The sequence below is a fragment of the Pseudophryne corroboree genome, chromosome 11, assembly GCF_028390025.1.
Source record: "Pseudophryne corroboree isolate aPseCor3 chromosome 11, aPseCor3.hap2, whole genome shotgun sequence".
In the NCBI taxonomy this organism is placed as follows: Eukaryota; Metazoa; Chordata; class Amphibia; order Anura; family Myobatrachidae; genus Pseudophryne; species Pseudophryne corroboree.
In genome coordinates this window covers 219,266,491-219,284,081 of record NC_086454.1, presented here as the reverse complement: position 1 = coordinate 219,284,081, position 17,591 = coordinate 219,266,491, and the positions used below count along the sequence as shown (strand labels likewise).

Below are 17,591 nucleotides of genomic sequence, written 5' to 3'. Positions count from 1 at the left end.
TACTACTTTACTAGTCTGTGGGTGTAACCTGCGCCACTTAGTTCATGGCCACTTATTTTAGCTGCCCCTGTCAACGATATGGTATACTTCTCCTGTGTTATGGGGTTAGGGGGTGGAGGGATGTTAGGCATTTAGGTGTAGTATAGTTAGGGATGGAATTCTTATGGGGATCCAAGTATGCCTAGGTTGGGGGTTAGGTTATACAAGGTAGGGGGTTCTTGGGAGGTTTGCTTTGTGTGCCTTTATTTTATTTTGTGTATCTGGTTTGTAGGTTAGGGTATATGGCAGGCATTCCCAACCACGGTCCTCAAGGCACACCAACAGTGCAGGTTTTAGTGATATCCAGGCTACAGCACAGATGGTTAAATCAAAATAACTGAGCTACTAATTAAGTCACCTGTGCTGAAGCCTGGATATCACTAAAACCTGGACTGTTAGTGTGCCTCGAGGACTGTGGTTGGGAATGCCTGGTATATGGGGTGGGGGTGTGTGTGAGGATTTTTGTTTTGATTGATATTCTGATATTTTGATTTGCTATTCTGATGGCTATGAGTTTTTTATATTTTCATTTATGGTATGTCACCTATGCCCCATTATAAATCTGGTTCTCTCACGTGTACACCCGAGTGGCGCCTTTGGGTGGCGATTAAGTTATTCGTGCATGATGTGGGGTATTCTGTATGTCATTATTTTTAATATATCCTACTATTTTTCCATTACTCATGTCCGATGGCTTGGTGGCTGATCTTTATTTTGTCATTTATACACTGTTTATGCCCTCCTGTATTATTCCTCATGTTTGCCTTACAATTTATATGACTGTTTTATGTCTGGGTGTAACTATTTAAATCTACAATAAAAAATACACAATAAAAAAAATAAAAAAAGTCAATTTCTGAAGAAGAAAAATGGCTTAAAGGATTATTTGTATCGCTCAAAAAATGTCATAATCAGATGACGGCAATACTGCATGAACATCAGACTAGTTTACTAGTACATTAAGTTATATCAGTGCAGCACTTTACATAGTATTGTAACCTGGGTTCATAATAGTGTAAGCAGGTCTTTGAGCCAAATCATTGTAGAGATCATGCCACAGGTGATCCAAGTACTCTCTAATATGCTGGTTGTTCAACAAAGATGGGCTGTAAATTTACCAAATATTGTTTAACCTAGCAGTCCCAAGACTTTCTTGTTTCATGGCACCCTTAGTGTCTCACACTTTTTTTTCCATGGCACCCCTAGGTGCAAACCAGCAAATCATAGGTACATAGGAGTCAGACTGTAGTCCCCATTCATTTATTATTATTTATTAACAGTTTCTTATATAGTGCAGTAAATTCCATTGCTCTTTACAATTGGAAATTGGATTCATAATGGGGCGTGCAATCTGCAGAGTTAATTACATGGTGACACACACTTGGTCCTGGGGGGGAACACATGGTGACACATATACTGGGGCCTGGGGGGATGGGACATGGTGACACACACAGACGCACACACACACACACACACACACACACACACACACACACACACACACACACACACACACACACACACACACACACACACACACGGTCTTAGGAGAATGACATGGTGACATACACTGGGCCTAGGGTGGGACATGGAGACACATACTGGGACCTTGAAAGGTATACTAGGTCTTTGGGGTGGACATATGCTGTGGCCTGGGGTGGACTTGGTGACAAACATGCTGGGTGGGGACTGGGGGGTATTGTGACACATACAAGGTCTTGTGGGGGACATGGTGGCACACACATTTTGGTGGGAGATAATACATACTTTAACCTGGAGGAGGGAAGGGAAACAGTTGTACATTGATTTAGTATAGGAAGCAGGGACAGAGCAGCATTAGAGACTGTAACACTCACTGGAGAAGGTGCGCATCACAGGCAAGTGAATAGCCAATAAAGGGTTCACACAACTTATATAATAAACAAATTTATTCAACTTTGGTAGAAGACAATAGTTTATAACAATACTGTAGGTATTCATCAACTTTTTTAAAAAGTTTGTCAATAACAAAACATTAGCAGTGCATCTCAAAAAGGCAACAAATACAATAAATGGGTAAGAGGAAAAAAATATGAGTTTGCATATTCTTTCTTCTTACTAACTCATGCAGACATCTGAAAACTCCAGCTTTAGATGGGCTGTGGGAAAATTTCTGGGGTTGTAAACAAACATGAGGGTAAATTTACTAAGCTGGGAGTTTTTGTAGAACTGGTGATGTTGCCCACAGCAACAATCAGATTCTGTCTATAATCTTCTAGAAGCAGCTAGATAAATGTTAAATAGAATCTGATTGGTTGCTATGAGCAACTTCATCAATTCTAAAAATACTCCCATCTTAGTAAATTGACCCCATGTTGTGTAGAGTTTTATGTAAAAATGTTACAGGCTTCCACTTCTACACTTACCAAAACCACACAAACTCACAGAAGACTTTCCTGCACTATGCTCAGAAAATTGGGATCAAAAGGCACAGAGTTGTTGTAGGGAAATTCTGCATCAAGAATAGATCGTGATTACTTCTCTTCCTCCTCCTCGAACCAGCAAAACCCTTTCCAAACCTTCTGTCAAAACTTCAAGGAACTCCATATCTTTATAGCTATATTAAGGATTAATTAATATTTTAAAATAAATAAGTAAATAAATAAATAAATAAAATAGTAACATACAGTATAATCAAGATTAATGCTGGAGTGACCGCTAATGGTTCCGACTTTACTGACGATTTCCCTTGAGCCCAGAACAAGCGATATTGGCCCTCATTCCGAGTTGATCGCTCGCTAGCTACTTTTAACAGCCGTGCAAACGCACAGTCGCCGCCCACGTTGGAGTGTATTTTTGCTTTACAAGTGTGCGAACGCCTTTGCAGCCGAGCGGTACAAAAACATTTTGTGAAAACAAGACCAGCCCTGTAGTTACTTATTCTGTGCGATGAATCCAGCGACGGAGGTCCCGGAATTGACGTCAGACACCCGCCCTGCAAATGCCTGGACATGCCTGCATTTTCCCAACCACTCCCAGTTGACACCCATAAATGCCCTCTTCCTGTCAATCTCCTTGCGATCGCCTGTGCGAATGGATTCTTCGCTAGAACCATTGCACATCAATGATGCTCTTTGTACCCATACGTCGAGCGTGCACATTGTGGCGCATACGCATGCGCAGTTTTGACATTTTTTTACCTGATCACTGTGCAGCAAAAATCGTCAGCGAGCGATCAACTCAGAATGACCCCCATTGAGCATACACACACACTGCAATCTTGCTAACGACTGAAGAATATACTGCATAGCTTGGTAGCTACCAATTTATCACTGTTCCTGTACATACTAGAAACTTCGTACCACACCTTTCTATGGAGTGGCATGAAGGAGACTTCAAGTCAGTCCGACACATCGTTTGTCATCAGGTTCACTATACACACTGCATGATAGGCAAAAATAGGATTTTAATACCTACCGGTAAATCCTTTTCTCTTAGTCCGTAGAGGATGCTGGGATGCTTCAAGAACCATGGGGTATAGATGGGATCCACAGGAGACATTGGCACACTATAAGACTTTGAATGTGTGTGAACTGGCTCCTCCCCCTATGCCCCTCCTCCAGACTCCAGTTATAGGAACTGTGCCCAGGGAGACGGACATTTCGAGGAAAAGGATTTATTTAATTATTTTAAACTAAGGTGAGATACATACCAGCTCACGCCACTAATACGCCGTACAACATGGCATTCAACAACAACGCATGCAACGGCATGACCAACAACAGTCACAGATTGACTGAACTTAACGCAACATGAGCGTAACTATAACCAACTGCAGATACAGCCCGCACTGGGACGGGCGCCCAGCATCCTCTACGGACTAAGAGAAAAGGATTTACCGGTAGGTATTAAAATCCTATTTTCTCATACGTCCTAGAGGATGCTGGGGATGCTTCAAGAACCATGGGGTTTATACCAAAGCTCTAGAACGGGCGGGAGAGTGCGGATGACTCTGCAACACCGATTGACCAAACAAGAGGTCCTCCTCAGCCAGGGTATCAAACTGGTAAAACTTTGCAAAGGTGTTTGAACCCGACCAAGTAGCAGCTTGGCGAAGTTGTAACGCCGAGACTCCCCGGGCAGCCGCCCAGGATGAGCACACCTTTCTGGTAGAATGGGCTTTCACCGATTTCGGTAACGGCAATCCAGCCGTAGAATGAGCCTGCTGAATCGTATTACAAATCCAGCGCGCAATAGTCTGCTTAGAAGCAGGAGCCCCAATCTTGTTGGGAGCCCACAGGACAAACAGAGCCTCTGTTTTCCTAATCTGCGCCGTTCTGGCAACATAGATCTTCAAAGCTCTGACCACATCGAGAGACTTTGACTCCGCCAAGGCGTCAGTAGCCACTGGCACCACAATTGGCTGGTTAACATGAAATGATGAAACCACGTTTGGCAGAAATTGCTGACGAGTTCTCAACTCCGCTCTATCAGCATGGAAAATCAAATAGGGGCTTTTGTGAGACAAAGCCGCCAACTCAGACACTCGCCTTGCAGACGCCAAGGCCAACAACATGACCACTTTCCAAGTAAGGAATTTTATCTCAACCTTGCGCAAAGGTTCAAACCAATGTGATTGCAAGAATTGCAACACCACATTAAAGGTCCCATGGTGCCACTGGGGGCACAAAGGGAGGTTGGATGTGCAGCACGCCTTTTACGAAGGTCTGAACTTCTGGAAGGGAGGCCAATTCTTTTTGAAAAAAGATCGACAAGGACGAAATCTGTACTTTAATAGAGCCTAACTTTAGGCCCGCATCCACACCTGCTTGTAGAAAATGGAGCAAACGCCCCTAGTGAAATTCTTCCGTAGGAGCCTTCTTGGATTCACACCAAGACACATATTTTCTCCAAATACGGTGGTAATGCTTTGCCGTTACTTCTTTTCTAGCCTGAAGAAGTGTAGGAATGACTTCACTGGGAATATCCTTTCGGGCTAGGATTTGGCGTTCAACCGCCACGCCGTCAAACGCAGCCGCGGTAAGTCCTGATACACGCACGGCCCCTGTTGTAACAGGTCCTCCTGAAGAGGAAGAGGCCAGGGATCTTCTATGAGCAACTCCTGAAGATCTGGATACCAGGCCCGTCTTGGCCAATCCGGAACAATGAGGATCGCCTGAACGCTTGTTCTTCTTATAATTTTTATCACCTTTGGAATGAGTGGAAGTGGAGGGAACACATAGACCGACTGAAACACCCACAGTGTCACTAGGGCGTCCACCGCTATCGCTTGAGGGTCCCTTGACCTGGAACAATATCTCTGAAGTTTCTTGTTGAGGCGGGACGCTATCATCCCCACTTGAGGAACTCCCCAACGACTTGTCACTTCTGCAAAGACCTCTTGATGAAGACCCCACTCTCCTGGATGGAGATCGTGCCTTCTGAGGAAGTCTGCTTCCCAGTTGTCCACTCCTGGAATGAAGACCGCTGGCAGAGCGCTGGCATGTCTTTCCGCCCAGCGAAGAATCTTCGTGGCCTCGGCCATCGCTGCTCTGCTCTTTGCTCCGCCTTGGCGGTTTATGTACGCCACTGCTGTCACGTTGTCTGACTGAATCAAAACCGGCAGACCTCGAAGAAGATGTTCTGCTTGCAGTATGCCATTGTAGATGGCTCTTAATTCCAGAATATTTATGTGTAGACAAGCTTCCTGGCTTGACCACTTTCCCTGAAAGTTTCTTCCCTGTGTGACTGCCCCCCAGCCTCAGAGGCTTGCATCTGTGGTCACCAGGATCCAATCCTGAATCCCGAACCTGCGTCCCTCCAGAAGGTGAGAACTGTGCAGCCACCACAGAAGGGAAATTCTGGTCCTGGGAGATAGAATTATTTTCCGGTGCATGTCCAGGTGAGACCCGGACCACTAGTCCAGCAGGTTCCACTGAAACACCCTGGCATGGAACCAGCCATACGGAATGGCCTCGTAGGCCGCCACCATCTTCCCCAGCAACCGAGTGCAGTGAAGAACTGACACCTTTGCCGGTTTCAGAATCTGTTTTACCATGTTCTGTATTTCCAGAGCTTTTTCCACTGGAAGAAAAACTCTCTGCAATTCGGTATCCAGAATCATACCCAGGAACGACAGCCGTGTCGTTGGATCCAACTGTGATTTTGGCAAATTTAGGAGCCAACCGTGTTGTTGCAGAATTGTCAGTGAAAGGGCAACATTCTTCAACAATTTCTCCTTGGACCTCGCCTTTATGAGGAGATCGTCCAAGTACGGGATAATTGTGATTCCCTGCTTGCGCAGGAGAACCATCATTTCCGCCATAACTTTGGTGAAAATCACCAAACCAAACGGCAACGTCTGAAATTGTTAATGACAATCCTGCACAGCAAACCTCAGGTAAGCCTGATGTGAAGGATATATGGGGACATGTAAGTATGCATCTTTTATGTCCACCGACACCATAAAATCCCCCTCCTCCAGACTGGAGATCACTGCTCGGAGAGACCCCATCTTCAACTTGAATTTGTTTCGAAAGAAATTGAGGGATTTTAGGTTTAGAATCGATCTGACTGAGCCATCCAGCTTCGGGACCATGAACAGGCTCGAATAAAAACCTTCCCCCTGTTGAGACGGGGGTACCGTGACAATCACTTGATTTTGACACAACTTTAGTATCGCGGTTCTTACTATCTCCCTTTCTGGAATAGAAGCTGGCAAGGCCGATTTGAAAAATCGGTGAGGGGGCTCGTCTTGAAACTCTAACTTGTACCCTTGGGTGACTTTGTCTACTATCTAAAGATCCAGGTCCGAGTGCACCCAGACATGACTGAAGAGTTTGAGACGTGCCTCCACTGGTGCGGACTCTCGCAGAGGAGCCCCAGCGTCATGCGGTGGATTTGGTAGAAGCCGGAGAGGACTTCTGCTCCTGGGAACTTGCCACAGCCTGTGACCTTTTTCCCGAACTCTCCCCCTCGCAGCAAGGAAGGAGGACCCACGTCCTTATTTGAATCTATTGGGCCGAAAGGACTGCATCTGATAGTGAGGCAATTTCTTCTGCTGTAAAGGGACATAAGGTAAAAATGAAGACTTACCCGCGGTAGCCGTAGACACCAGGTCAGTGAGGCCGTCGCCAAACAAAACCCTACCGTTAAACGGTAGAGCCTCCATCGCCTTCTTAGAGTCAGCATCAGCATTCCATTGATGTAACCACAAAGCTCACCTTGCTGAGACCGCCACGGCATTGGCCCTTGAACCCAAAAGGCCAATATCCCTTACAGCTTCTTTTAAATATGCTGCAGTGTCCCTGATGTGACCCAGAGTAAAAAGTACACTATCCCTGTCTAGGGAATCTACCTCAGATGACAAGTTATCTGCCCACTTTTCAATAGCGCTACTCACCCATGCCGAAGCAACGGCAGGCCTGAGCAGCGAACCTGTAGTGACATAAATAGATTTTAGTGTATTTTCCTGCTTACGATCTGCAGGATCCTTTAGGGCTGCCGTGTCAGGGGACGGAAGCGCCACCTTTTTGGATAGACGCGATAAAGCTTTGTCTACCGAGGGGAATGACTCCCACCTTTCCCTGTCCACAGAGGGGAACGGATAAGCCACTGGAATTCTTTTGGGAACCTGAATCTTTTTGTCAGGATTTTCCCAAGCCTTTTCAAACAGCGCGTTCAGTTCATGAGAGGGAGGAAATGTTACCTCAGGTTTCTTTCCTTTTTACATACAGACCCTAGTATCAGGGACAGCAGGGTCCTCAGTGATATGTAGTACGTCTTTTATTGCCAAAATCATGTACTGAATACTCTTTGCCAGTTTTGGATGTAATCTGGCATCACTACAGTCGACACTGGAATCAGAGTCCGTGTCGGTATCTGTATCTACTATCTGGGCAAATGCACGTTTCTGTGACCCCGAAGGGGTCTGGGTCTGTGACAAAGCATCTTCCATGGATTTCCTCCATGTTTGGTTCTTAAACTCAGATTTATCAAATCTCTTATTCAACTTAGTCACGTTTGCATTTAAAACACTCAACATATTCACCCAATCATCCGTCGGCGGTGCCGACACGGTCACTCTCACAGCCTTTTCTGTCCCCACTCCAGCCTCCTCCTGATAAGAGCATTCAGCCTCAGACATGTCGACACACACGTACCGACACCCACAACCACACTGGGGCTATAGGAGACAGACTCACAATAAAGCCTGCAAGAGGGACACAGAGAGAGTTCTGCCAGCTCACACCCAGCTCCTATCCCAGTACTGAGGCCAGTAAAGTGACTGCCCAGACCTGTTAGCGCTTTTTATATAAATCAATCAGCACCAAATTACTTGTGCCCCCCCCCCCCCCCCATTTTTCATGCCAGTCTGATTTGAGGTCTCATGCTGCCCAGGTCGCCCCCCCTGCACCCTGCAGTGCTGTGATATGTGTGGGTTAGCATGGCGCTCAGCGCGGCCGCTGCGCGGTGCCTCTTCTGCCGTCACTGAAGTCTTCTGATCTTATCATACTCACCCGGCTTCTATCTTCTGGCTTTGTGAGGGGGCTCCGAGAACAAGCAGCTAGGCGTACCGTAGTGATCGAACCCTCTGGAGCTAATGGTGTCCAGTAGCCTAAGAAGCAGAGCCCTTGAACTCTTAAGAAGTAGGTCTGCTTCTCTCCCCTCACTCCCACGATGCAGGGAGCATCTAGCCAGCAGGTCTCCCTGAAAATAACAAACCTAAATAAAGTCTTTCTCTGAGAAACTCTGGAGAGCTCCTCAGTGTGCATCCAGTCTCACTGGGCAGAATCTAACTGGAGTCTGGAGGAGGGGCATAGGGGGAGGAGCCAGTTCACACCCATTCAAAGTCTTATAGTGTGCCCATGTCTCCTGCGGATCCCGTCTATACCCCATGGTTCTTGAAGCATCCCCAGCATCCTCTAGGACGTATGAGAAAAATTGTTATTGATAATGCTAGGTTTGATGTGTAGCACGGACAACCAGCAACAGTTGCTAGCGACCAGTGGGAGCGTTTAATCATGTGTACACACTGAGCGATGTATTATTATTGCCAGTTATTTATACAGCACACACATATTCCGCAGTGCTTTACAGAGAATAGTTGGCTATTCACATTAGTATATAGTCGGGACAGTACGAAATCCCGCTGGTCGGAAATACCGACACCGGAATCCCGACCAGCACAATCCCAACTGGGTTTAGCGAGCGGAACGCAGCCCCTTGCGGGCTCGCTGCGGGCATGGTGCCTCGCTACGCTCGGCACACTAATTTATTCTCCCTCTATGGGTGTCGTGGACACTCACGGAGGGAGAATATGTCAGGATTCCGGTGTCGTTATTCCGACTGCCGGGATTCTGTCCGGCGGGATCTTTACCGCATCCCATATATTCCCTACCACATGCAAATGCGCACACATTCATGCTAGTGTTAATTTTGTTTGGAGCCAATTAACCTACCAGTGTATTTTTGGATTGTAGAAGGAAACCCACGTAAGCAAGGGGAGAATAAAAAAACCTCCGGTTAGGGCCATAGCGGGAATGGAAATTGAACCCAAGTCCTGCGAGGCAGCAAGGCTAACCATTACACCGTCTGTGTAAACCCGATAGTTTACGTACATCTCTGATGGTGGGGCGACAGTGGATGTGAACATGCAGTGCCCCCCAACTGCAGACTGATTGAAATCCTACCAGCATTTGGGGTGGGAGGTAATTGACTGGCCCCAAGCAGCTTGAACAGCCCGTCCATGCAGGTGATTCGATGCGGTATCACACAAGCAGACTGTGTCCATCTCTGAATCAGGACCAATATTGCTTTCATTTATAGTGGCTCAGTGGGAAATTTCATAGATATAACATATAGTCAAGACACTGAAAATACCCACCTTAGGACTAAATGTGAATATTAAATTATTCTGGTTGGACAGTCGCCTGTTAGCTTAATGTTAGCTAATTGCATAAGGCAGAGGTTCTCAAATGTAGTCCTCAAGGCACCCCAACAATCCAAGTTTTAGGTATATTCATGGCTCAGCACAGAATTGGGTTGTTGGGGTGCCTTGAAGACGTTTGAGAACCTCTAGCATAAGGAAACTGTCTTTATACATAAACGTTTCTTTATATATACTTCTACCTTCTCGGTTGTGCTTTGCTTCCTATTTTCTGAGTGGACATAATCCTAAAATAGATTGCAAATAGTCCAAAATTGAGGAGCATAAGTATGTATGTTTTTTACAGCCCATTTATACTACAATTTGTGCTATACCATATCGACATGGTCACAGTGTTGACAATGACAATGTCAACATGGTCACAACGTCAACATTATGCATGTTGACAGTGAGAAGGTTGACAGTATTATTTTGCCCTAACCACAGCCAAACCCTAACATTCATAATGTAGACATGCATAGTGTTGACATTTTGTCAATGTCAACACTATTTAACTTTCATTTGATCAGTGGTGGAACTAGCCCAGGTGCAGCAATATGCTTTGGGTGCCCTACCGCTCACATTGTATATTTATTATTTTATTATAACTTTGTCTAGCAGAGAAGAGAGACACTTGCACGCCGCAGGCATGCAACGGGATTCAGAGGATGTGACCTTGCGACAAGGGGCATGGCCTTGTGGGAAATAGCAAATTGTTACTTTCAATGTGGGGGCATGGCCAGTGCTCTGTGAGTTGCTGGACTGTCCCCAGTCCCACTCTCCCATGAATTGATGCTGTGCACATGTGCACAGCATCTATTCACTGCTGCGCTGCACCCCCACTATGAGACACTGCTTTCGGCAGGTGGGACAGTGCTTGAAAAATAGGTCTGTCCAAACCAGAATTAGGACAGTTGGGAGCATAGGCAAATGCAGGGGTGGGTTCTGGTTGCCCAGAAACCCCCTTCCTTATATGCAATGGCATATAATACAATTACTAGAGCTGCTAATGCATCATGCAGAGCTGCTGCACATGCCCAGTTGTGTCAGCTTTTCTACTAAGTTTGCTGTGTGTGATTCTAAGCCCTCATTCAGTGCATTGGACCAACAAGTAGCTACCAGAAAGAAGAGACAGGAGCCTTACCATGAGATTGGAGAATGTGTGCTTAGAAAGTGCAGCACTGGTTCTATAATGTTTGTGCATTAATTTATTATAGTATGTTTAATCTTTTCCTGACCACTTACAGGGCCAGATGCATCATCGCTTGGAAAGTGATAAAATGGACAGTGAAAAAGTACCAGCCAATCACCTCCTAACTGCCATTTTTCAAACACAGCCTGTGACATGGTAGTCAGGCCCTGACTGGTTGGCACCTTTTCTTTCTCCATTTTTTCACTCTCCAAGCGATGATGCATCTAGCCCACAGTATCTTATTTATATTATTTAAATGTTTGATACAGCCTAAACTATAGATGGGATACGTATTAATTGACGTCGGACGGGATCCCGGCTGTCATGATCCCTAGCAGGCGCGCTGCAGTCACCACAGGCTATATTCTCCCTCTATTGGTGTCGTGGACATCCACAGAGGGAGAATACCCTGTGTCGCTGATTATCCGGCGGCATTTCACCCCCATTCGGGATTCTGGCGTCTGTATTGTGATGGCCGGGATCCCAATTGGCAGTATTGCAACCGCTTCCCCTATAGATAATCTATAGATATTCCATGTTCCGAAGAGTGTGATATTTGCAGATTGCATTTGGAAACCCCCCTCTAGAAATCCTGCGTTTGACACTGGGGAGGAAATACAATGATACCAATTTGACAGAACAGGTAAACATTGGAAAATACTAAACTACTTTTATATACTCCCTTCTGGGAAAATTCATAATGAGGTTCAGGTAAAAGGTGCATGACTCTGCAAATTGCATCTGCGCATCCCTACCCCCATACTACTTAAGTCCAGGCAGCAGATGGTGGGGCCACAGTAGCACAACTTCAGTCACCAGACACACATGCTGCCCACTTCCCTATTGTTCAGAGTCACGTAAACATTAATCTGGTGGGAATAAGAATATTATCATATATTACAACATTAAGTTATTAATAATACCAGATTTATGTATGATTAATGTGATGGGTTTAAACTGGTCATGGGGCGGGAACTCAGATGCAAACAACAGAAATCACATCTCAAGTCTTAGCCATCGCCCACCTCTTGAGCTGACCAATGATCTCCGGTGTACAGGATATGTCCCACCCCCGAACAAATGGAAGAAGAGCACACAGTGTCTATTGTATTATGTTTTGATCCACTGTATAAAAAGCCAGCTGCATGCCAGGTCACTATCACAGACTCTGAAGGTCATCTACCTTGATGACTAAGGACCAGATTGGGAAGCGCAGGCGAAACTAAAACGTATGTACCACTGACTGTAGCCATTTTTCTATTGTATTGTATTGTTTATATTGTAACCCCCTGCAAGTAAAGAACCGTTGGTGGGTTAGACCCCAACATAGTTTTGAATTACAATTGGTGTCGTGTCCCATTTCCTTGCTAAGGTTTAAAGTGTATTTACAGCCACTTGGGCTGCTGCATTGTGCTAACAGCGTATAGGCCTGTGTATGCAAACTGTGTAGTCACTACGCCCTTTCGGTGTACGTATGCAGAGTGCGTACATTGTACGATCTTGTGTACGTAAGGTTTGTGAACAAAATAAGGGTTAAAGGTTAATTACAGAGACCGCAGCGGCTCAATATTAAAGTGTATTAAGTGTGTTTAAAGTATAGCTTTTAGTCCTGTATGTAAATTAACGTTTACAATTGTTACAGCAGCAGATTTAATTTATGATCCATCCATAGAGACTTCTCCCAGGGGTACGTCAGTAGCATGTTGTAGTGCACAACTATAGGTGAAACTCAGAAAATTCCAATATCGTGCAAAAGTTCATTTATTTCAGTAATTCAATGTAAAAGGTGAAACTCATATATATTATATAGACTCATTACATGCAAAGTGAGATATTCCAAGCCTTTATGTGTTATAATTTTGATGATGGTGGCTTACAGCTTAAGAAAACCCCAAATCCAAAATATCAGAAAATTAGATTACATAAAATCAATAAAAAAAGGTTATTAAATACAGAAATGTCGGCCCTCTGAATAATATAATCATGCATATGTACTCAGTACTTGGTTTAGGCCTCTTTTGCATGAATTACTGCCTCAATGCGGCATGGCATGGATTCTATCAGCCTGTGGCACTGCTGAGGTGTTATGGAAGACCAGGATGCTTCAATAGCGGCCTTCAGCTCTTCTGCATTGTTCGGTCTCATGTCTCTCATCTTTCTCTTGGCAATGGCCCATAGATTCTCTTTTTTCTTTAGCCCAGTTAAGACGCTTCTGACGTTGTTTGTTGTTCAGGAGCAGCTTGACAAGAGGAATACGACATTTGAAGCCCATGTCCAGGACCGTTTGTGTGTGGTGGCTCTTGATGCACTAACTCCAGCCTCACTCCACTCCTTGTGAAACTCCCACACACTTTTGAATGGCCTTTTCCGGACGAGAAAAAAAGAACTGGTCTGTTGCTCAGTGGTCCAAAGTCCTCTTTTCTGATGAGAGCAAATTTTGCATCTCATTTGGAAACCAAGGTCCCAGAGTATGGAGGAAGAATGGAGAGGCACACAATCCAAGATGCTTATAGTCTAGTGTGATATTTCCACAGTCTGTGTTGATTTGTGGAGCCATGCTGCTTTATTAAGTCCAGAGTCAACGCAGCCGTCTACCAGGACATTTTAGAGCATTTCATGCTTCCTACAGCAGACAAGCTTTATGGAGATGCTGACTTAATTTTCCAGCAGGACTTAGCACCTGCCCACACTGCCAAAAGAACCAGAACATGGTTCAATGACCGTGAGATTACTGTGCTGGATTGGCCTGACCTGAACCCCCATAGATTCTCTATGAGGCATTGGGGGTCATTCCGAGTTGATCGTAGCTGTGCTAAATTTAGCACAGCTACGATCAGGCACTCAGACATGCGGGGGGATGCCCAGCACAGGGCTCGTTCGCCCCGCATGTCAGGGCCGGCCTCCCCGCAGAAGTGCAAAAGCATCACACAGCGGCGATGCTTTTGCATTTCAGGAGTAGTCCTAGTCAGTGCAGCTCCTGCGGCTGGCCGCGAGATTGTCTTCGCTGCCTGGGTCGCAGCGGCTGCGTGTGACATCACGTAGCCACCACGGCCCGCCCCCCAATGGTCCGGCCACGCCTGCGTTGGCCGGACAGCCCCCTCCCACACACAGTGCCCGCCTCTGCCTGTCAATCACGCAGAGGCGATCGCTAGGCAACGACGGCCTTCGGCCGTCTGGCGTGCTCTGGCGCAGTTCTGACCCGATCGCACTGCTGCGATAAACTGCAGCGAGCGATCGGGTCAGAAGGACCCCCATTGTTAAGAGAAAGATGAGAGACATGAGACCGAACAATGCAGAAGAGCTGAACATATGCATGATTATACTTTTCAGAGTGCTGACATTTCTGAATTTAAAATCCTTTTTTTTACTGATTTTATGTAATAACCTAATTTTCTGAAATTTTGGATTTGGGGTTTTCTGAAGATGTAAGCCAAAATCATTAAAATTATAACAAATAAAGGCTTGAAATATCTCACTTTGCTTGTAATGAGTCTATATATTAGCAGGGCTGGTTCTAGACCTTGTGGCGCCAAGGGCGAAAGTTTCCTTTGGCGCCCGCCCAACAGGCAAAACAGGGTTTGTGCGCGCCAAGGGCGCGTGTAAAAAATAGGGGTATGGCTTCATAGGGAAGGGGTGTGGCCCCTGTAGTTGTGCCCTCAGTAGATTTGCCCCCAGAAAATGTGCCCCCAGTAGTTATGACCCCTGTAGATTTTCCCCTAGTAGATGTGCCCCCTTAGATGTGCCGGTGTAGTTATGCCCCCACTAGATGTGCCCGCTTAAATGTGCCCCCAGTAGAGATGCCTTTTGTAGATTTGCCCCAGTAGAAATGGCTGCCCCCCCCCCCCTCTCTCTATGGGAGAGATGTCTCTCCCATAGCGCCACACAGACACTAGAGGTCAATTAAGACTGCTAGCGTCTGACAATGGTGCTGGCTGCAGCAGGCGCCCACGGCGCTTTCTGCAGCCGGAGTGCGGGATGCGGGAGCCTGCAAGGTGACTGAGGCCGCACCTGCGGGCCGCAGCACCCCGGGCGCCCGTCCTGCTTGCCCGTGTCTAGATACGCTCCTGTATATTAGTTTCACCTTTTAAGTTGAATTACTGAAATAAATTAACTTTTGCACGATATTCTAATTTACTGAGTTTCACCTGTATAAACATCACAACCAAAGATCAACTGCCTTCATTAGGTGACAATCTTCCATTTTTCTCCTATATTACTGGTGTATTTACCCTAATTTATATAATAAATTCATCATGTTATCAAAGGACAGCACATGAGTAGGAGACTCACATGTGACCAATATGTGTGCCTGATAAATAATACAAATTCCACCTCCTCTCACTAACTGGGGCCACTCTCCCCCCTGCTGCAATAATTACTGTTTTGTAATCAGTGAGAAATATGGTTTTTGGGACAGAAAACTCATGTTTAGCAGCACATCCAGAGAAGAAGACTCAGCCAAAAGCATGCTGAGAGATGTAGTCCACCCATACTCCTGTATAATGAGAAAGTAAAATGGAGGGACTATAAACACAAGACACAGCAAGTGATGTCAGTCATGTGAAGTGTGTAAATCGAGCAGCTAAGACCTATCTAGCCATGGAGCTGATAATGTGAGTGATAAGTAGATGATTGTATATCTGCTAGTCCTATCTTTGGCAGGGGAACCTCATCCCTGGTAGCAGTTTGCACACAGCCGGGACTGAGGAGAGCGCAGCAGCAGGCCGGTCTTGGGTAAGTTTAGTTGCCCCAAAAAGCATAATGTCCAGTGAAGGTGTCTGCCAGAGGGGGGATTACGGTAGCCATGGGTGGGGGTGTGGGGATTGTAGGCTGGAATATCTCATCTTGGCTCTGTGTTGTGTCTCACACACACACTTTTCAGAGGTGTCTGGACTGAGGAGAACGCAGCACCCAAGTTTGGAGTATAATATATATATGTGTGTGTGTGTGTGTGTGTGTAAGAGTGATTTTGACCCCAGGTGTGCATGACCCCCCCCATGTAGTGTATCCCCACTGAGGTAGTGGCTGAAAGAACTACATCTCCCAGTAGCCCATGCACCTCCAAGCACCAGCAGAGCCTCCCAGTAGCCCCCTCCCCAGAGCAAAAATTGAGAGGAGACCACCAGGATCCTCAGAGACCAGTGGAGATGCCCGGATAGGCACCATTTTTTGTATTTAATTTTTTCATGTGCTACGGGGTTCTCAGGGCTGAAAACTCCCGCGACCACTTTGTTGAAACTGGATAGTGCACGTACCCCTGGTAATCAAAAATTGGGTGCGAGGATATTTACCTCGCTAAACCTTGCGCCCAGTTGAATTCCCCCTTAGTGATGCATTTTGACTAAAATGTACCTACTCTCTTTCAATATTTTGTTAATTACATGTACTGTATGTTTTTACATAAATTAAGTGTGGCACTCTTAGGTAAAAAACTAATATTTTCATCCTTTCTTGATGAACATTGATTCAGGCGACTATGGTACTAATGAAATTTATGAGAGATCAGCTGTAAGAAAACCTTAGAAAATGTGAGTTTGAAGTGACTAAGGAAGCATTTTTGGGTTATATTTATCACAGCAGATTCTATATCAACTTATTCAAAGTACAAACCATTAATGATTATACATTTCCCAGGTATCTCAAAGCCATACAAAGATTCTTAAGTGTTTCCAGTTATCACATACATTTCTCATACGTCCTAGAGGATGCTGGGGTTCATTTCATGACCATGGGGTATAGACGGTTCCGCAGGAGCCATGGGCACTTTAAGACTTTTCAAGGGTGTGAACTGGCTCCTCCCTCTATGCCCCTCCTCCAGTACTAAGTTTTAGAAATGTGTCCAGGCAGACTGGATGCACTCCAGAGGAGCTCTACTGAGTTTCTCTGAAAAGACTTATGTTAGGTTTTTTATTTTCAGGGAGAACTGCTGGCAACAGTCTCCCTGCTTCGTGGGACTGAGGGGGCAGAAGTAGGAACCAACTTCCTAAAGAGTTTCATGGCTCTGGTTCTGGCTGACAGGACACCATTAGCTCCTGAAGAACTGAACGCTAGCCATGCCTAGATGCACACTCCCACAGCACGCCGTCAACCCCCTCACAGAGCCAGAAATCAGAAGACAGGTGAGTGTTAGAAGACAGATCTTCAATCAAGAAAGTGACGGCTAAAGGTACCGTGTGGCTAGCGGGAGCGCAGCGCGCCATGTTGCCCACACATACACAGGCACTGCAAGGTGCAGGGCGCGGAGGGGGGCGCCGTGGGCAGCATGAAACCTATGAAAACTGGCATAAATAAGGGGCATAAGTTGCTGAGGCACAATCCTACCCCCACCAGTATAAAAAATTACCTCATAAAAGCTGAGGAGAAACACACCATTGAAGAGTGAAGCTTCCTCCTCAGTCAGCCAGCACATTGCCCAGCGCCATTTTCTCTCTCTCCTCAGGCTGCAGAGACAAC

General features: G+C 45.9%; 1 protein-coding gene across 2 annotated transcripts in view; it reads right to left on the bottom strand.

Annotated features, from left to right (window-relative positions):
• Positions 1 to 1,949: 1,949 nt before the first annotated feature.
• The window catches only part of SLC12A4 (solute carrier family 12 member 4), a 939,289-nt gene continuing 923,647 nt past the window's right edge, over positions 1,950 to 17,591 (bottom strand). For both annotated transcript variants that reach the window (XM_063945258.1, XM_063945259.1), the window contains exon 24: positions 1,950 to 2,627. In XM_063945258.1, coding sequence (XP_063801328.1) covers positions 2,536 to 2,627 — 92 coding nt within the window. In that variant the 3' untranslated portion in view covers positions 1,950 to 2,535. The remainder of the gene's footprint in view (positions 2,628 to 17,591) is intronic.